Raw genomic sequence first — 21,909 nt, forward strand, 5'->3', positions numbered from 1 at the left:
CTTTCATTCACGATCTCAGGGTGAAAAGAGCATTTGTCTGTGACAGCTTTATTGCAGAACTGTAAAAGCGGGAAGCGACCCTTAAGCCATCTGGTCTAACCCATCCCTTGATACAGGAACTGAAAAGAGAGCATTTCCAAAAGAGGGTTCCACAGGTTCTGTTTTTTTTTTTTTTTTTTTTAGGAGGCAACTGGACTTCCTTCTTTTTTCTTTTGAAGACGTTTCAGTTCTCATCCAAGAAGCTTCTTCGGTTCTGACAGGATAGTGGGGAGTGGAAGGATTTATATCCTTCCAGACAGCTGGTCATTTGCATCCTTTTAGAGGGTCATCAAGGCCACTTGGAGGTTTATCTTTGTCCTCAGGGTCACCTGAGTAGTGCTTCTAGTTCCTGTAGTCTGCAATTTTTTCCTCTTGGAAATCCATTCCTATTCCCACAGCATTCAAAGGGTGTTCATCCCAAATTGTATAGCTAAAAATCCGTATATATTATCAGTCATCCAGATCGTGGTTGTCCCAAAGGTGCTTTTTCAGGAAGGCAATTGGCCTTTCTTGTTTTTTTTTTTCTTTTGAAGACGTTTCGCTTCTCATCCAAAAAGCTTCTTCAGCTCTGAAAAAGGGATGTTGGTCTTTGCCAACAGAAGAGACTATTTGTAGCTCAGGGTTGAACTGTGGGGTTCTTGGTGCTCGGTGGTTTTCTGGCAGACGTTTCACTACCAAGCTAGGTAACATCATCAATGCTAGGCTTGGTTTGCTGTGAGACCTCCAATAAAGGGGAGAGATCTTCACTCCTCCTGGTAATTAGTTGCACTGTAGAAGAGGTGGTGGGATTCAAAAAATTTTACTACCAGTTCTGTAGGTGTGGCTTGGTGGGCGTGGCTTGGCATGGTGGGCGTGGCTTGGTGGGTATGGCAGGGGATGGATACTGTAAAATCTCCATTCCCTCCTCACCCCACTAACCTGCTTTCCAGCTCTGTTCTCCTGTGCAGGGCAACAAAAGGAGACCCACCTGACCCAGCTAGGACTTGGGAGGCAGAGAATAGATGGGGGCAGGGCCAGTCAGAGGTGGAATTCCAAACTACTCAAAATTTCCACTACCAGTTCTCCAGAACTGGTCAGAACCCGCTGAATACCACCTCTGAAGAGATCCTACATTAGGATGGTTTTCCTAGCATTCAGTTGGCATTTGTCCTGACATAAATATAAATCATTGAAGGTAATTTAAAAAAGAAAAAAGAAACAAGTTGTTAAAGAAAAGAAAGAAAGAAAAATGTCACCTGAACCAAACCAAGGAAGCTGAGTCTTGAGTACATGGAAAAACTCAAATGCCATCGGCACAAGGACTTGGGGTGAATGGGTTATAAGAGGTCCTGATGAAGCCAGTCCACTCCAGGGTCCTGAAGTACAGACAAGGAATAATGGATGGAAACTGGACAAGGAGAGATTCCACTTGGATATAAAGAGAAATTTTCTAATGAGGACAATCAACCAATGGAACAGCTTTGCTTTCAGAAGTTGTGGGAGCTTCATCCCTGGAAGCTTTCAAAGAAGAGGCTGGATTTCCATCTGTCAGAAATGGTGTAGGGTCTCCTGCTTGGGTGGGGGGGTTGGACTCGGTGATCTTCAAGGTCCCTTCCACCTCTGTTATTCTGTATCCAAAATTGGCAGCTTCCATCCATCTAGCTAGTGCCTGGCAGCCTAGTTGAGGAGGACCCAAGTGTGCATAAGTATGTATGTGCATGTGAGAAAGAGCAAATATATCTTGTCTAACCAGTAAAGTTTTTCTGCTACTTTCAGTTCACATCTTCTCCGTGTATTTTAAAAACCCGATGTGTCTCTGTGTTTGGTTGAAAGTGATTTGTGTGTGTGAGAAAGACCACAATTATTTTCTCACTGTTGTCCGGAAGCTGTGTGTCTTGTCTATTCCAGGCACACCTATCTGAGGTAGGAAGCAAGGGAAGCTTACATGATCGACATGCCTCAACAGGGAGTGCGTGAGTGGGTGGGTGGCCATAAAATAACCTGGGAGTGCCTGGAACAATGCTTAAAAGAATTTGTGAAATATAACTTCCTCATGGATAAGACATATAAATGGGGGTTCTATTTTTCACGCTGTTCCTCTTTTCCTCAAAACAACGGGCGTTCTGTGACTTATTTTATCCTCGGTCTTTTGGGAAATTACAGTTTGCCAAACTCACAGCTACATCTTTTTTAATTATTATTTTTTTTATTTTTAACATACAATAAATCCATTCCATTTCAATCATGTGTCGATTGGGTACATATTGCATGTGCTTAACAATTACTACTAATATTCTTCTTAACAATATAACCATATAATAATAATCACATTCCCATATATATATAAGTAATATTCAGTATATCTATTGCACTAGTTTCTCTTATTGCTTACGTCTAATCCCTTTTAACTAATTTTATTTTCTAGCCATTTATAAAACAAATCCCATACCATGTAATATTCAGATTCTTCTTTTTCTTTAATTTCTAATGTTAATCTATTCATTTCTGCACATTCAAATATTTTTTCAATTATTTTCCCTCTATTGATATCTTATCACTTTTCTAATTTTGAGCAAACACAATTCTAGCTGCTGTTAATACATGTATAATTAAATGTGCTTTTTCTTTGGTGGGCCGGGCTCTTCCTCTGAATGCCCAGCCGGCCTTTCCCAGTTTCTTCCACATCCACCAGAGCCACATTCCCACTCCCTGTCAGCTGTTCCACCTCTCCCTCGGAATCAGATTCCAACTGGGGCATGACAGTGTGTGTGTACTATGTGTGTTATACACAGCCCGGAAATAATTACAGTCTCACACACACACAAATCACTTTCAACAGAACACCAAGACACATCAGGTTCTTCAAATACAGAGAGAAGATGTGAGAAGATATATATATCGGGGTGTGTGTGTGTGTGTGTGTGTGTGTGTGTGTGTATATATATATATATATATATATATATATATATATATATATATATATATATGTATGTATGTATGTATGTATGTATGTATGTATGTATATATGTATATATATATGGTATTCAGCTTTGTTCGGGTATTTTCCCACATCATTGTAGTTGTGCTTTTAAAGTTGTAGCAACGTTTCGGCAGAATCTCATCTGCCATCATCAGGCTTCTGTATTGTATTGTGCCTGATGATGGCAGATGAGATTCTGCCAAACGTTGCTACAACTTTAAAAGCACAACTACAATGACGTGGGAAAATACCAACAAAGCTGAATACCATACATGTAAGTACCACGAAAACTTAAGAAAACAAATACACACACACACACACACACACACATATATATATATATATATATATATATATATATATATACACACACACACACACACACACACACACACATATATACATATGCATATACATATACATATACATATACATATACATATCTTCCAGATGCCCCAAACTATACGACCAAAAATACACAAAGAAGGCATACCTCTCAGACCCATAGTCAGCTCCAGAGGAGCACCACTACAAAACCTAGCTAAACACTTAGCAAAGCAGCTGCAGCCCCACGCTGAAGCAGCAGTTTCACATGTACAAACTCATACCACTTCTTGGAAATGATCAACGATCTACACGTGGAACAAGAAGATCTGCTTGTAAGTTTCGATGTGGTTTCACTATTCACTCAAGTCCCGATAAAAGAAACTCTTGAAATCATCAAAAATAAATACCAACCAGCTAAACACCTCATGGAACTAGCAGAACACTGCTTAACCAACACATATTTCATACACAAAGGACAAAGATACAAGCAAATTGAAGGAGCCCCTATGGGATCACCACTGTTACCCGTCATTGCAAACCTGTTCATGGAAGAATTTGAATCCAGAGCCCTAGCTAATGCCACCCACAAACCCAAACTATGGTTAAGATACATCGATGACACATTTGTGATTTGGCCCCATGGAAAAGAAAACCTAAACAATTTCCTAGCACACCTAAACAGCACACACCCCAAAATCAAATTCACCATGGAAACGGAAACAAACAAACAACTACCATTCCTAGATGTACTAATCTACAAAAAAACAGATGGCACACTAGGACACACCATATACCAGAAGAAAACACACACCAACTGCTACCTCAACACCCAATCCCACAACCACCCAGCACAGATAAACTCTGTGGCCAAAACACTAATCGTCAGAACCAAACGCCTGGCAGACAAGACACACATAAAGACTGAACTATGCACCCTGACTACTGACAGCTAATGGCTTCCACAAAAGCAAAATCACCGGCTTGATCCACAAAAACACACTGAGACATAATGGAGACCTAGAAGATGAACAGACCTATGGAACAGTTGTCCTGCCCTACATGACAAAATCAGTAAGATACTACACAGGCATCACATCAAGACTGCCTTCAAAACAGACAGAAAAATAGCAGCCATCCTAAGAAACCCCAAAGATAAGATTGACCTGGAAAACCAAGACATATATGAAGTCCCCTGTGCATCATGCCCTGCCACATACATTGGACAGACCAATAGAAGAATAAGTACCCGCCTGGATGAACACAAAAATGCAGTAAAAAAGCTGGAACACACTTCCTCACTAGTCCAACACATGAAAGCCACAGGTCATAGCATCAACTTCAATGGCACCAAAACCCTAACCACTATAGAAAACCCCAGCTACAGAATTATCAGAGAAGCCATAGAGATTGAAAAAAGACCTGAAAGCATGAATAGAAGAGATGACTCCACCAGACTGTCAATTATCTGGAAGCCTGCACTCTCAAACAAAAAAATCTCCACACAACAAGCCAGGCAAACACCTGGGCACAAACAGATCCCCCCTGATACCTCCAGCTCAAACACACCCCAACCAGGCACCCAGATGAAACCTAGCTTCCTAATAAATGATAGCCGTCCATTTACTCAGAGCCAAGCCGCACTAAAAGCCTCCAATATAGGAACACAATGTTGCCAGCCAATCAAGACAAAAAAAGCCACAAAACAGAAGATATTAGAAAAACACCAACCAAGCAGAACACAGCAAACTCCAAGACCAATAAACACAGACCAAGACTCCCAACCAATCAGGATGAAGAAAAAACCATTCTGGCACAGCAGTAGGCTAGCACCAAATTTAAAATTGAAACGGCTGTGAAAGTCTGACTCACAGACGAACACAATACAGAAGCCTGATGATGGCAGATGAGATTCTGCTGAAACGTTGCTACAACTGTTCAATACCACAGACAATACTGCTACCCTACAAAAAGATCTTGACTATGTATCAGAATGGTCAAACAAATGGCAACTTCAAATCTCAACAAATAAATGCTCTGTCTTACATATTGGCAAAAAAAATCAGAAAATAAAATACAAGCTGAATAGTCAAGATCTTGTTGATGACCCAAGCTTTGTAAAGGACCTTGGAATACTCACCTCTAATGATCTAAGTGCTAGAGCCCACTGCAACTACATAGCCAAAAAGGCATTAAGAGTTGTTAACCTAATCCTACGTAGCTTTTTCTCTGGTAATATCACACTACTAACCAGAGCATACAAAACATTTGCTAGACCAATACTCGAATACAGTTCATCAGTCTGGAACCCACATTACGTATCTGATATTAGCACAATTGAGAAAGTCCAGAAATATTTCACAAGAAGAGTTCTCCACTCCTCTACTCGTTGTAGAATACCTTATGCCACCAGACTTGAAATTCTAGACCTAGAAAACCTTGAATTATGCCGCCTTTGGTCTGATCTAAGCATGGTATATAAAATCATACATTGCAATGTCCTACCTGTCAATGAATACTTCAGCTTCAACCATAACAACACAAGAGCACACAATAGATACAAACTCAAAGTTAACCGCACCAAACTTGATTGCAGGAAATACGACTTCAGCAATAGAGTGGTCAATGTCTGGAATACTCTACCCGACTCTGTAGTTTCTTCCCCAAACCCCAAAAACTTTAACCTTAGACTGTCTACTATTGACCTCACCCCTTTCCTAAGAGGTCTGTAGGGGCGTGCATAAGCGCACCAACGTGCCTACCGTCCCTGTCCTATTGTTTCTCTTATTCTTCTTTTATTTTCTTATATGTACCCATTTCATGTATTCACAACTATGTATACACTTATACTTATTATCTTGTAAACAATTGGCAAATCAAATAAATAAATAAATAAATAAATAAACTTTAAAAGAACAACTACAATGACGTGGGAAAATACCCGAACAAAGCCGAATGCCATACATGTAAGTACCCGCGAAAACTTAAGAATATATATGGCAACGTTTCGATGAAGTGTCATTCATCATCTTCAGGCTTGTGTCTTCAGCTCTGTGTTTCTCAGAGTGATGTGAGCTTGCAGCTGCTTCTTCCTTTTAACTGCTAGTGGGGTGTGACTTGATTGGGTGGGGCTTGGCTGTGTTCTGATTGGGTGGGGGTGTGTTCTCATTGGTTGGGGTTTGGCTGTGTTCTGATTGGTTGGGGGTTGGCCGTGTTCTGATTGGCTGGAGGTGTGTTCTGTTCAGGTGGGGGCTTGGTTGTGCTCAGGTTAGTCTTAGTTGCTGGGGGATTTGTGTTTACTGTCACTTTACTGTAGTACGGACGTTAAGTAAATCTGGCTTCCCCCATTGACTTTGCTTGTCAGAAGGTCGCAAAAGGGGACCTGGGACACTGCGGATGCCGCAATGGTCACAAATGTGAAAAATGGTCGTCGGTCACTTTTTTTTCAGTGATGTTGTAACTTCAAACGGTCACTAAACGAACTGTTGTAAGTCAAGGACTACCTGCATATCCAAATCTCCATCCTGTCATTCTTAAAAGTCAAGTTTAGAATTTCACCTTGCATTTCCTATCACCATCACACACATTTTGCTTTGCCACAACCTCAGATGCACCCTCTCCTACAACAATCCCAGGGCGGTAGCTCTTTTGAATTCTACTGTATAGTGCAGTGTTGGTGCGGTGATGCGGGTTTTTGGTTCAATGTGTGGAATGTGAAGGATGAGCGTTTGTGTTTATTTTCATGGTCATGTTGTGCACTGAAGATGGTGTTTGATTTTGTCTTACGAGGTGCAATGACAATAAAGTAAAGTAAACTAAACTAAACAACTGACTTTTAAAGAAATCCAGGAGTCATTTAAGAAAAAGAAATGCATTTTATGTGTGAGTTTCTTCCCCCAGCTTTCTCAAGTCGCAGTGATTTTTTTCAATCACATTTGAAACTTGTCTGTCCTCCTCCCACCATTTATAACTCACCCGTATTTTTCCCCTGTCTCTGTTCTTCCTAGGAAAACAGGCCAATGTGTTCCCAAATCGTGGAATTATTTGCTTGAAGAAAAAAGTGCTGATCTGGCTACCGAAGGTAAGGCTCCAGGTTTATATATATACATATATACATACATACACATATATACATATATATATGCAAGGAACCCCAAATATATATGTAGGTCTAGGTGTGTTCGGGTCTTTTCCCGTGTAAGATTAATCTTACACGGGAAAAGACCCAAACACACCTAGACCTACATACCTGTACCCGTGAAAATCTATGAAAACACACACACACACACACACACACATACATATACATATACATATACATATACATATACATATACATATACATATACATATACATATATATGTTTTCTTAAGTTTTCGCAGGTACTTACATGTATGGTATTCAGCTTTGTTCGGGTATTTTCCCACGTCATTATAGTTGTGCTTTTAAAGTTGTAGCAACGTTTCGGCAGAATCTCATCTGCCATGATCTGGCTCGGTCAGACCAATAGAAGAATTAGTACCCGCCTGGATGAACACAAAAATGCAGTAAAAAAGCTGGAACACACTTCCTCACTAGTCCAACACATGAAAGCCACAGGTCATAGCATCAACTTCAATGGCACCCAAACCCTAGCCACTATAGAAAACCCCAGCCACAGAATTATCAGAGAAGCCATAGAGATTGAAAAAAGACCTGAAAGCATGAATAGAAGAGATGATTCCACCAGACTGTCAATTATTTGGAAGCCTGCACTCACAAACAAAAAAAATCTCCACGCCACTAGCCAGGCAAACACCTGGGCACAAACAGATCCCCCCTGATACCTCCAGCTCAAACACACCCCAACCAGGCACCCAGATGAAACCTAGCTTCCTAACAAATGATGGCCGTCCATTTACTCGGAGCCAAGCTGCACTAAAAGCCTCCAATACAGGAACACAATGTTGCCAGCCAATCTAGACACAAAAAAAGCCACAAAACAGAAGATATTAGAAAAACACCAATCAAGCAGAACACAGCAAACTCCAAGACCAATAAACACAGACCAAGACTCCCAACCAATCAGGATGAAGAAAAAACCATTCTGGCACAGTGTAGGCTAGCCCCAAATTTAAAACTGAAACAGCTGTGAAAGTCTCACTCACAGACGAACACAATATAGAAGCCTGATGATGGCAGATGAGATTCTGCCGAAACGTTGCTACAACTTTAAAAGCACACCCGATAATCCCTTGGATCGGAGTGGAGTCGGGGCAACTGAATGAAGCTGAGTGTTTGCTGGCCAGATGCCCTTCCTGTCACCAATGCAGAGTTCACAGCTGATATTTACTCATTGTGCCCAGAGAGAGAAATATCTGCCTCTACCTAGGATCGAACTCACAGCCCTCTGATTGTGAGGCGAGACAGCTTTGCTGATAATGTTACCTTCAAAGCCAATCTGAAAAGCAATATATGTGGTGTAGCCAGATTAAGATTCTGAAACATAGATGCATGAATAACTGCGTGGCAAGGTAAATAGGAATTCATGGCTTTGGCAAAGATATCAATTGATTTCTTACTGAAATCGATCAGATAAGTGTATCTGCACTAATATTTCCCACTGGCATCTGTGGGAATTGGAGGGCTCACTTACAATTTCATTTAATCTAGTACAGGGCAATCCTCGATTTATGAAGGTAATTGAGTAGGCATGACAGTTGTTAAGTAGTTCCTAACATCACCGTGCCTTTTTTACCAGTTTTGTGTGTTTGTGTGTGTGTGTGTGTGCAGTGATTGTTAAGCAAAGGTCATGGTCATTAAGTAAACCTGAAGGGACACAGCAATAAGAATTAGTTTAACCTTTGCTATTTTGCTTTTGTAAGAAATGCTTCTGCTATTAATCTGCTATCTTATTTTTCTGTACAACCCAGTGCCTGGTGCATGTCTCAAGCAAGAGGCTGTGTAGGTCATTGCTTGTCAGGATTCAGACATCAGGCAAATATGGCGGTGCTCTGACTACACTTAGACTTCTGTTGCTAAGCACCCAACCCCTCTCTTCCTTGCTGCACTGGGGCCAGTAGCAGATAAGGAGGGTAGAACAAAGAGCTACCCAGGGATGAGTGAATGAGGAGAATACGGACAAGGAAGGCGTGGGCCAGGGGGCCAGGATTGGGTACCAAACCTTATATCAGGGCTCCAGCATCCACCCCCATTTAAATCATGAGCCATATCTCTCAGAGTTTAAAGAAGATTTATTAGGAGTGAACATGCCGGTGCTACATCGGTGTAGCCGACTCTGAGACACATCATTCATTTCACCCTTGACCCTGGTCTTCCCTCACACCCGGATGTATATTCTCCAATGGGACACATCCATAGCCAAGAGTCATCAATCATGCTCTCCAGAAATAATCTTGGATGCCAGAAGCTTCAGTCGCCTAGAAATTATCTATGAACCATTTAAGGAATGCACTACTTCCCCCACTCCCTTTCTGCTGGCAACTCTAAAAGACCAGAGAAATATTTTTGAGGACACCCTAATTGGCTCTAATTGGCTATGTGAATGTATAAGGAATTCACCATCCGCTTTCCAAGTGTGGCTGTTCCTTGCATGTGTTGCTGCCTGTATGCTGTGGAACTGTCCACCCAGATATGTTCTTTTGCGAAATAAAAGCTGTTAACTTTTTCCAAACCTCTGCTTTTAAGTCTCTCTTTGGCACTTTGATGATTTGAATACATTTTGGATCTTACAAACCCATTGTTTGCTGTGGGGCATTGTTTGAAGCGCAGAAATATTGTAAATTGTGGCCCTGAGTCTGTGGATGGTGCCGTTTAAAATACAGGCTGTTTGTCAGGCCCCCAAAAATATAGTCACGGGGCTGGGGTGGAAGGCCCGGTTGTCAGAACTTCAAGTTCGGGTCATAAGTACCTTTTGGGGAGGTGTCCGTCGTAATTTTGAACGATTGATAAGAAACAGGTTATAAGTTGAGGGCTCCCTGCATTTTTATAACTTCCTTATTTGCTCAGTGAAAAAATGTCCATTTTCCATCCTACCTTATTTTAAAATCTCTGTTGCAGCAGTAAAGGATTTGACAAGTGTTTGAAGGCAGAATGTCTGCAGGCTGTTTGCATTATAAGCTATTCTGCACCTATGTATTAACAGCTGTGGGTAACCATATAATTTTTTTAAAAAAAATATTTGTATTTCTGCAGAGTTGCACTTACAGAACCTCGCCTTAGGCTGAATCTTTTCCAGCATCTGGGAAAACCTGTTGTTATAGTTGTTAAAGGAGCCTAATTTAAAGATAACAAAGCTATGGATTCATTTTGATGCATGTCTTTAAGCCAGAAAACCAACCAAGGTTATAAAAATGGGGTACTGCATCTGTTAGTCCAATATATATGGCTGAACTATCACTTCTGCATCAACCTAAATAAATTTTGAATGAAAAGATAGCAATTTAATTGGCCAAGCAATGTCATTCATACTTATTTTTACCTCATTGATATTATTCTGGAAGAGTAAAAAGGTATAATACTACTTGCTCACAGCTGTTGCAGTTTTTTTTTAAAGTTTAACATTTTTATTGGATTATAAAATAAAATAAGATACAAAATATGAAAGTAAATAAGAAAGCACTGGGGAGAAAGAGGGGGAAAGAGAAGTGAGGGAAGATAAGAAAAAAAGAAAAAGAAATATTGACTTCCGACTCTGTTGCAGTAAAATAAGGCATTAATATCAAATCACGACTTTTTGCTTTTTCATAATAATATGAACCAGCCATTTCTGTAAAGATCTATCGATCTAATCAGTAAAAGCCAAAATCAAAGTTTCCCACTTCAAGCACAAAGTCCAGAAACTCCATGTGGAAATAAAAGTACTTATATTCTTTTTTTTAATCAAAATAGTCAATTTTGCCGTTTTAGCCAACTTCATCAACTTCATCAACCGTTCGTCCATGTTAGGAATCAAAGTGTCCTTCCATTTTGTGCGTCTTGCTGCTGTCAACATATATAGTAACAAATTTCTATTTTTTTTCTCCAGGTCTTTCTCCATTATACCCAGAAGGAAAAAAAATCTCGTTTCATCTTCTCTCCATTTTCAAAATTTTCTGTATTAAAATATGAATAATATTCCCTTTTTTGACTTTATCACTATTGCAATTTTTTAATCCAAACATTTTCCCAAATAAATCATTTTACACACGTCAGATTTATGTACAAGGTAGTCCTCGACTTACGACCACAATTGACCCCAAAAATGACTGCTGCTAAGTGAGACAATTGTTCAGTGAGTTTTGACGCATTTTACGACCTTCGTGCCCCAGTTGTTAAATGAATCGCTCTAGATGTTAAGTTAGTAACAGCTTAAGTTGTTAAGCTTTGACACAGTTGTTAAGCCATTGACTTTGCTTGCCAGAAGGTCACAAAAGAGGATCACATAATCTCTGCACACTGCAACCGTCATAAATACGAGTCATTTGCCAAGCATATGAATTTTGATCACGTGACCATGGGGATGCAGCAACGGTCGTAAGTGTGAATTGCGGTCATAAGTCACTTTTTTTCAGTGCTGTTGTAACTTCAGTCAGTCACTAAATGAACTGTTGTTAAGTCGAGGACGACCTGAACTGTATTCTTCTGTTTTCTCCATCAGCTTTGTTAAACAACGAACTGGATTTGAGCTTCTGGATATTAATGCATACTTGAATTCATCTCTGCATTTCCTTATAGATTCTCCTTCGGTAGTTGATACTGTTTATATGTGAATTCCATAGATCATAAGAGCATGCCCTTTTTTCAGATAATCAGAGTTGGAAGGGACCTTGTAGGTCATCTAGTCCAACCCCCGGCCCAAGCAGGAGATCCTACACCATTTCTGACAGATGGGAGCCCAATCTCTTGTTGAAGGTCTCAAGTGATGGCACTCCCACAACTTCTTAGGGCAAGCTGTTCCATTGGTTGATTGGTCTCCCTGTCAGAAAGTTTCTCCTTATTTCCAGGTTGAATCTCTCCTTGTTCAGTTTCCATCCATTATTCCTTGTCTGGCCTTCGGGTGCTTTAGAAAACAGCTTGACCCCTTCCTCTCTGTGGCAGCCCCTCAAATATTGGAAGACTGCTACCATGTCTCCCCTGGTCCGTTTCTTTACTAGACTAGCCAGGCCCAGTTCCTGTGACCATTCTTCATATGTTTTAGTCTCCAGTCCCCTGATAAGACTAGCTTTCTACCTGCAGGGATGTGTTTTTATATGAAAAAAACATTGAGAGGGGCGATTCCCTCACTCATCTACTGAAGGCACACAAGTCAAGTGCTTCGATGTGCAGTGTTGTTCTCCCTGAATATGTATGACCACCTTCTTTCTCTTTCTCTTTTTTTAACCTCTGGATTTCCTGCAACAGGCCGGCCTCACATGAGGACAGAATTGTTCTCCGCCAAGTGTCCCAACACCATCATTGTCCAGGAGACAGATCAAGATTATCAAAGGATCCTTTTCTACTGTAAGTAAGATCCTTTTGCTCTGATCCCTAAATCCAGTATATATTTTTTCTCTTAAGAATTAAGGCAGGGCAGCCCTCTCCAGCCTCGTGATGTACTTCCAACCAGAGATATTCACCACAATTCTCATTTTTGCTGAGAAAATAGATTTCCCAATCCAGATTCCTTCTTGATCTTGAATTGCTTTTTCCTTCTCTCTCCAGCCCGGATCCTCCATCCGGAAGAACACTGCCTCGCTGATTTCTGGAACAAAGCTTCCTGCCTTGATATGAACGAATTCCTCCTTATACCCAGAGCTCAAGGTAGATAAGAGCCTCTCTATGGACTAGCAGCTTGTCCACTGCAAGCATTAGCACTGTATCCTGGCAGACGGCAACACGGTAACACAATTCCTTTGACTCCCAGAAGGTTCCCTGACTTGGCATCAATTTAATGAAAATAAAAGTTCAACTTAAGGAGAGTGAGTTTGGTCTAGACCAGGGATCAGCACTCCGTGGCTCTGGAGCCACATGTGGCTCTTTCATCCCTCTGCTGTGGCTCCCTGTTGCCGGTCGGCTCCACAATTGATAGGGCTTTCAGGTAGGGCAAGTAGAGGAAAAAAGATGGCGCGCTAGGAGGAGACTCTATGGTAGGGGAACCGGACTTCCAGTTGGCTTCAGAATTGAATGGGGGCTTCCGGTTAGGACCTTTGTGGCTCTTTGAGTGTTTGAGGTTGCCGACCCCTGGTCTAGCCGGTTAAAATATCAGGCTAGAAACCAGGAGATTGAGAATTCTAGTTCTATCTTAGTCATGAAAGCTGGCTGGGTGGCTTTTGGCCAGTCCCTCTCCTTCAGCCTATGATGCTAGTCTTGGGCAACAAGCTGTCTGATCAATTCCAGTTGCAACCAGTGGAACCAGTCCTGGCACTTGCAGGAAAGAAAGTGTCACATAGGGACCGGTGCCAATCTCTAGCATTATCTTCATTCACAATAGTGATGGTAGGACTCACATAGATCCTACAAAAAGTCTACAATGGAGAGGGAACTGAAGCCGAGACTTCCATGTGAAAGAGAGAAAAATAAGATGGGACCTAAGGAAGCATAGAATATAAAACAATAGAGTTGGAAGAGACCTTGTGTCAGCCTTCAAGATCTTCTAGCCCAACCCCTGCTCGACAGCGTAGACATCCTGCTATTTCTTTTCTTTGTATCCCATCACTTATTGTCGACCTGGCTGTGCTTCGCTTCTTCTGACTCTTTGAGAAGAATTTCTCAAGCTTAGCATCTTGGGGGAGTTAGAGGATTTCGATTAAATGTCTGATTTGTTACTTACTGGCTATATTGTATCCACCAAGGCAGCCATTTTGCAAGAGTCCCATTTCAAGATTTTAAGATGTGTACCCGCTTCCCCATCATTAGAAGTACTTGCATGTGCTGGAAGACAATCATTTCATGTTCTCAGGGCAAGTGCTTTCCCTCTTTCCAACAATGATGATTGTGTCGTCCTTTTCTAAGTTAATCTAACTGATCTTCTAGGACAGGAGTATCAAACTGATCTGGAGGGCCAGATCAGCATTGTACTTCTCCGCGGGCTGGCCAGGAAGGGTTGGGAGAGAGAGAGAGAGAGGAGAGAGGGGGAGGAGATAGAGAGAGAGAGAGAGAGAGAAAGAGAGGGAGAGAGAGAGAGAGAGAGAAAGAGAAGGAGAGAGAGAGAGAGAGAGAGAGAGAGAGAGAGAGAGAGAGAGAGAGAGAGAGAGAGAGAGAGATGGGACGGAAGCCTCCTGAAGCAACCTGCCAGCCAAAACAGGATGCAGGGGGCCCCTGCGCTCCATTTTGGCCATCGGTGCTGCAGGAGGCCATCCAGGCTGAAAACGGGGCACAGGGGGGCCACACACGCCACCCAGGCCAGATTTTGGCTGCCAGAGGCACCGTGGGCCAGTCCTTTGCTATTTCCAGGCTGGACCTGTGGGCCAAATTTAAGCACCCTGAGGGCCGGATACAGCCTGTGGGCCTTGAGTTTGACACCCCTGTTCTCGGACCACTTCCCAAATTGGCTAATTTCAGGGGGTCTTCCCTAATAGAACAAGAGCACCATTTTGAGGGCCCACAATAATCCAAATCGTGTTACCTTGGACGTATTCAGGGGAATTAAAATGGTAGATTCAGCACGATGTGTAAAGGGTAGGCAGAAGATATAAGGTGTTCAAAGGTTCCCATCTGTGACTGGCCTGGTCGGGATGCTAAAAAGATCCAGCCACAGTGATGGGATTCAGTTTTTTTTACTACCAGTTCTGTGGGCATGGCTTGGCAGGGGAAGGATACTGTAAAATCCTCATTCCCTCCCCACCCCACTAACCTGGTTTCCAGTTCCGTTCTCCTGGGCAGGGCAACAAAAGCAGACCCAGCCAATCAGCTGGGACTCGGGAGGCAGAGAATAGATGGGGGTGGGGCCAGTCAGAGGTGGTATTTGCCAGTTCTCCGAACTACTCAAAATATCCACTACCGGTTCTCCAGAACTGGTCAGGACCTCCTGAATACCACCTCTGGATCCAGGTGTTGATGATGGCTTTGACTCCTTCTGAAAACAATAACCCCAACTCCTCATGGTTGTGCCAAAAACAACAAGGAATCTTACAATGCATTGAAAACGTATTTTTGATCTCATGTAATACAGTAAGGGCAGTTGTTCATTTTTTACCATGAAGATATTTTCCACATCTGAAGCCATAATGCTTTCCTCCAATTCTGCACAGATGGTTTAGCACCACCTTAAATTCCATCCTTTGGCCCCAAAGACTAAATCCCAGAAGTAGTTATCATTTGTTAAAGAGGAGTTACTCATGGTGTGTAACGAGATACATATGTAAAAGCTTGGCATACTATGGACAGTTTTGATCTCTTGTGACAATTTTTTTAACTTCATTACTCCAAATACACTTCTGGATTCCAAAGTTTAGAATCACAACTATCAGGGAGGGAGGGAGGGAGGGAGGGAGGGAGGGAGGAAGGAAGGAAGGAAGGAAGGAAGGAAGGAAGGAAGGAAGGAAGGAAGGAAGGAAGGAAGGAAGGAAGGCTTCCGTGTAATACTGTAGTAACCATTTCTTTCTGTCCTTTGTCTTAGATGCCTGTGAATTCCAGGAAACCTGACCTCTTTGGTAAGATTAATCTACTCTATACCACACACTACTATCCAATTTGTAGCTCAGGGTTGAAATGAGGAATCCTTTGTGTTCACTGATCTTCATGCAGATGTTTAATTACCCAAACTAGGTAAGATCATCACCACTGATGATCATCACCACTGATGATCCACCACTGATTTTACCAAGCTCAAGAGAGCACCAAGGACCCATTCTACTATCCATCTGATTTGTGGCTTTATCTTGCAAATTTACCACAAGTATCCTTTCTTCCGCTCTCAGCTTGATTTTATGCAGCTTGAGGTTTTCTTTCTTTCTTTCACCTTGTTTGATCATTTTGCATATTTTCATTTTTGCATTTAGTTAATTTTAAAAAAATGTTTACAAATTATTCCAGCAAAAGGGGATAGGGAAGAGATAGATGACTGGTGAGTGAATGAGTGAGTGAGTGAGTGAGTGAGAGAGAGAGAGAGAGAGAGAGAGAGAGAGAGAGAGAGAGAGAGAGAGAGAAGGCAGATGGAGCAGAAAGCAAGATGAGGGATAGGGAGAATGATAAAAAGGTGAGGAGATGAGAGAGAAAGGCACTGGCACAAAGAGAAAAATACGGTATGTGATGGGAGTAAGGTGAACCCTCTGTTTAGCATCATATTTTCATGTACAATTAATCTCACATTAAGTCTTTGCACATATTAGAAAACTCCCCAGGACAAGATTGCATATTGTATTTGAGCCCAGTGATACATCCTGTACCTTTGGGAGGGGAAGAAGCACAGTGAACTGTACACACGCAAAAGACTGTATTTGTCTGAATGAATGAAGATTGATGAGATCCCAGACAGAGAAATAGGAAAATTTATGTCTGGCTCCAGCCACTCCCAACTTTCAGAGCCTATAGTCCTGGATAATATTTTTTTTTTTTTTTTAAAAAGAGAGAATTAAAGATGACGACACAAGAAAATAAAGCACCCTTTTCAATAGTCCTGCAGCAAGAAAAGCCATTTTCTGGCAAACACGTGAATCCTCAAAGGATTGAAAAAAGGCTGCTCTAGAATAGATGCAATGCACAGGAGAGGCACAAGCAAAGTGAACCTTCTTGGTGTTGACTGGCAAACTGTGGAAGCCTAAGAAATTTGCCAGTTCTTATAGCCTGGTTTGTTTTAAAAGCAGGTTTCTAGCCCTTAAGACCGCAAAGCCGGGTCCTGAGCATGCCTAGCAGAGATTGGCAAGATCTCAAAAACTAGTTGGGAGAAAGTGATTAGTGGCCATTCTCTTCTTTATCGGAAATAATTAAGCAAACCATGCAAAAACTGTACATTTGCATATTATACAGGTAGTCCTTGAGCTACGACCACAATTGAGCCCAAAAGTCCTGTGGTTAAGGCATTGGTTAAGGGAATTTTGTCCTATTTTACGACCTTTCTTACCACAGCGGTTAAGTGAATCACTGAAGTTGTTAACTTAGTAACAAGGTTGGTTAAGGGAATATGGCTTCTCCATTGACTTTGCTTGTCAGATCACAAAAGGGAATCACCACCAGGTTGAAATCAGTGATGAAATCCATTTTAAAAGAAAAACCGAAAGTCCATCTTCCAAAACAAATTATTTTATTTAGGAAAGCATCAAATTGGCAAAGCCCATGGTAATTCCAGATCTGACACAACCCGGAATTACCCCACAATATTACAAGTTAGAAACAACCCCCCAAAGTCACATTCTCCGATAGAAGTTGCTTGATGTCATAAATCTCCCCCTCAAGGGGCCTAAGCACGGACAGGTCATTTTTGCTTTTTCCCACGGGAAGAAGAATCACCTAGCCAAAACACTCTTTATCTCCACTCCTCCCCACTTAGGAATGTGGCGAGCCCGAAACCCTTCCCCCCATGACTGCCACAGAGAAAGCAAGAAACAGAATATATACTAAGCAGGGGTGGGATTCAAATTTTTTAACAACCGGTTCTGTGGGCATGGCTAAGTTGGTGAGTGTGGCTTGGTGGTCATGTTATTGGCTGGGCGTGGCCAACTCAATATCACTCACATCGAGGCACGCATCTTCTCGCCTGGCCTCTCATGACTGTGGGGATGCTGCAACAGTTATAAGTGTGAAAAATGGTCACTTTTTTCAGTGCCATTGTAACTTTGAATGGTCACTCCACACAAGCAAAGTACCAGCAAAGGAGGGGAAAAACACTCCAGAGAAGTTGCTGAGACAGGAAGTCTAGTCCTGCCAAGAATGTAATAAGGGTTAACAGAGAGGCAGTTTCTGTAAGCAACACCAGAATGTTTCCTTCCTGCCTTCCTTACAGGATTAGGCCAGTAATTTCTTCAAACAACCGGTTCTCCGAACTGCTTAGAAAGTTAACAACCGGTTCTGGCGAATAGGTGCAAACTGGTAGAATCCCACCCCTGATACTAATCCTAACTAAAATGGCTACACTTATGTCAATTTCGGGCTTGAAAATCAGATGACCAGGGTTGAGCTTCAAGAATTTTAGCAAAGGGGTCTCTGCCTGGTTGCTGGGTGGACGTGGCAATGGTGGGCGTGGCCTAGTCAGCCTCCTGCATCACGGCTGGGGGGTGAGGCTTTTTTGTCCTCCCCAAGCTCCAGCGGCTTTCTTCGATTCTCCGGGAGGATGAAAACAGCCTTCCTGGGCTCCAGAGGCCGGAAATGGGCCCATTTCTAGCCTTCCCGAACTTCTGGGAGGCCCATTCATCGCCCTCCCTGAGCCTCTGTGTACGCCCTGCTCTTACCTGCATCCAAAATGAGCCACGTGGGGACATCTGGGAGGGGAGAGGATTTGGGGGTTCTCTGAACTGCACAGAATCTTAGCTAGGGGCTCTCCCGAACCCGTGAACCTCCAGCAGCCCGCCCCTGCACATGATCCCGGGACACTGCAACTGTCATAAATACCAACTAATTACCAAGCATCCAAATTTTTGACCACATGACCATGATGTTGCAATGGTCATAGGAGTGAAAAACGGTCATTAGTCACTTTTTTTCATTGCCATTGTAACTTCGAGCAGTCACTAAATGAACTGCTATAAGCCGAGGACTACCTGTATAAGTGAATGTATTTCTAAAGATGTTTCTAGATACTGAATATGAGTTGACTATATTTCTATATTTGGTTCTATTTGCAGAATGTACACAATTCTGAACTTGGGGTTCTAAAATGCTTTACGCACGTTGACCTAGTTTGAATGGCATAGCCCCAGCGTGGTGAAACAAGCCATGGTTTCTAATACGGTAGATTTACTTACCTCAGTCATGGTTTGCACACTTACATGATGAAGTAAGCATTTTCTTCCACACTGTAGACATAAAACTAGGAGAAACAGGTCCCTGGGAAAGGGACTGAAATGTGGCACAAGGAATAAAAGAAGGAAGAACCATTTTTTTATTTTATTATTCAAATTTATGTAGCCACCTGATTTTTTGACATTTTTTTGCAGCTTTCTGGCATTTACTTCTGATTTCCGGCAAAAACTACCGTAAATAAATCCACCCATGGGCTATAATGATTTTGCTTCATGACCATGGCATTAACAACCGTCACACAAAATGTTGTAAAGTTGGATTCACTCACACGGTTTAACAAGCAACACGACTTCTGATCGTAATTCTGGAGTCATGGTCATAAGTGGATGACTATCTGTATACACATTAACCAGAGACAAAAGGCCTATTCTTTTATTCTTGTACCCTATCTTCTGCACATGTGAATGTTTACTTTCAGGTCTCCCTCCCCTTAAACTAGCCAGCTTTGTGCCTCTTCACGCCTGTGCTGGCATTCTTGTTAATTGTGGCTTCTTCATAATCGATCTGTATAACCCACCAAACTTCCAATTGTATTGTATCTACAGTCAATTTTGTAATCCAAGGGCATCGAACGCTCTGCCAAGGTGCTGATAGAAACAAGGGTAGTGAATATAAAAGGAAGAAAGAGGAAAAATAAACATCTGAGCAAACCCAGTGTCTCCAAGCTTGACAATTCTAGAGATATGGGGGCAACCCACCTCACAAGGTTTTTTTGCTATGAGGAAAATACAAGGAGGAAGGAGCGTAAGATAGGTTTGCCACCTTGAATTATTTATAAAAAAAATAAAGGCAGGATTAAAAATAAACAAACAAATCAAGGCTTGAAACCCTGCTCCTGATCATGCAGTGCCAGTTGCCATTTTGACTATTTATTTTATTTTACTCATTTATATCGCTCCTTTATTATTTTTACAAATAACCCAAGGTGGTGAAAATTTCCTACATGCTCCCAACCCTTCCTCTACGGGGTTGTTATTTTCCCCACAATAACAACCCTGTGAGGTGAGATGGACTGGGTGACTTGCCCAAGGTCACCCAGCTGGCTTTCATGGCTACGGCGGGACTAGAACTCACGATTTTCCGCTTTGTAGCCTGGTGCCTTTTTTTTTTTGCGTAAACAGTTTTTTATTTTTTATATTTCAAAAACATCTCTTGTAGTGAACAGCATGGTTCCAGGTTTTCACATTTCCATACAAACATGACCTTGGTTACATATTCATCTTTCACATTTGATTTCATATCATATCATTACATTTCATATTTTCTGTAAATTTTCTCAAAAATTCTTATATTCCTCAAATTTGTTTTATTTATTTTCTATTCCTTTCTTAACTTATTTCTTTTTATTTTAAATAGTTGTCATATCTTCATAATTTATTAACTAAATGATGTATAAGATAAAGGGGTGGTACATTCAAATTAGTCATTAAAGGGGAAATCTTTTGAATTATTAGAATTAAGATGGAACTTTTGGAATAATGAAATAAGAATATGCGATTAAATTGCAAATGTGACAGATAAAAAGTATAAAGTATAATGAATATGTAGCCTGGTGCCTTAACCACTAGGCCAAACTGACACACAGTCTCTCTCTCTCTCTCCCTCCCTCCTTCTCTCTCTCTCTCTCTCTCTCACACACACACACAGACACACCGCGATGTCTCTATCACTTAAAAACTCTTTTCAGTTCTCCACATCACCATCCTGACGTCTTTTTATTTTTCTTTATTATTGTTCTTTTTCTCCCATCAGCTTCAAATCCAGCTCAGCAGGAATGAATCACCCCTTGAAGATAACTTGCCTCATCTATTTGGAGAAGCAATTGATTGTAGTTTTAAATAAAATGTATTTTCTAACGAGAAAACACTTGCTCTTCCTTATTTAAAAAACAAAGCATGCCCGTGAAACGACACGTACCGTGTTTCTCATATAATAAGGGCGGGTCTTTTTTTTTTTTTTTGAGCCCCAAAAAAATGGCTAGGCCGTCTTTTCGGGGGGTGACTTAATTCCCCCCTTGCATCTTTGGACGGGCGGGCGGCGACGGCTTGGATGTTCACCTCGGCGTTGGTGGGGCACTTCGTATCGGGGTCAACGCAGGCAGCACCATATCCGGGTGTGCAACAAAAGTACTTCCTTACGGCAAGCCCCCCCACCATTCCCCCCATTTCGCATGTTTTAATATAGGCCTTAATTTTTTTGGGGGGGGGGGGCTTAATTTCATTTCATGCCTATAAAACATGCTGAGACTTCCTATTGGGGGAGGCCGTATTGTTGGAGAAACAGGGTAGTCCTTGACTTACTGATCGTTCAAAGTTACAATGGGGCTGAATAAAGTGACTTAGGACTGTTTTTCGCACTTACAACTGTTACAGCATCCTCAATGGTCACGTGATCAAAATTTAGATGCTTGGCAACTGACTCATATTTGTGACCATTGCAGTGCCCTGGGGTGAGATGATCCGCTTTTGCGACCTTCTGACAAGCAAAGTCAATGGGGAAGCCAGATTCCCTTAACAACCTTGTTACTCACTTAACCAATGCAGTGATTCACTTAACAACTGTGGCAGGAAAGGACGTAAAATGGGGCAAAACTCACTGAACAAATGTCTCACTTAGCAACAGAAATTTTGGACTCAATTGTGGTCGTAAGTCAAGGACTAATTGTATAATG

General features: G+C 41.7%; 1 protein-coding gene across 2 annotated transcripts in view; it reads left to right on the forward strand.

Moving 5' to 3' along the window:
* The window catches only part of APOM (apolipoprotein M), a 41,783-nt gene that overhangs the window by 9,818 nt on the left and 10,056 nt on the right, over positions 1-21,909 (forward strand). Inside the window, exons 3-7 of one of the 2 annotated variants that reach the window (XM_026686894.2) lie at positions 7,330-7,403; positions 12,705-12,803; positions 13,005-13,103; positions 15,901-15,934; positions 20,991-21,102. In XM_026686894.2, the coding sequence (XP_026542679.1) occupies positions 7,330-7,403; positions 12,705-12,803; positions 13,005-13,103; positions 15,901-15,926 (298 nt within the window). In that variant the 3' untranslated portion in view covers positions 15,927-15,934; positions 20,991-21,102. Of the gene's footprint in view, positions 1-7,329; positions 7,404-12,704; positions 12,804-13,004; positions 13,104-15,900; positions 15,935-20,990; positions 21,103-21,909 lie in introns of those variants that run through there. The other variant, XM_087954291.1, reaches the window with a different exon arrangement.

The sequence above is a fragment of the Notechis scutatus genome, chromosome 2, assembly GCF_049901735.1.
Source record: "Notechis scutatus isolate UNSWTSFEM ecotype Mainland chromosome 2, rNotScu1.2, whole genome shotgun sequence".
In the NCBI taxonomy this organism is placed as follows: domain Eukaryota; kingdom Metazoa; phylum Chordata; class Lepidosauria; order Squamata; family Elapidae; genus Notechis; species Notechis scutatus.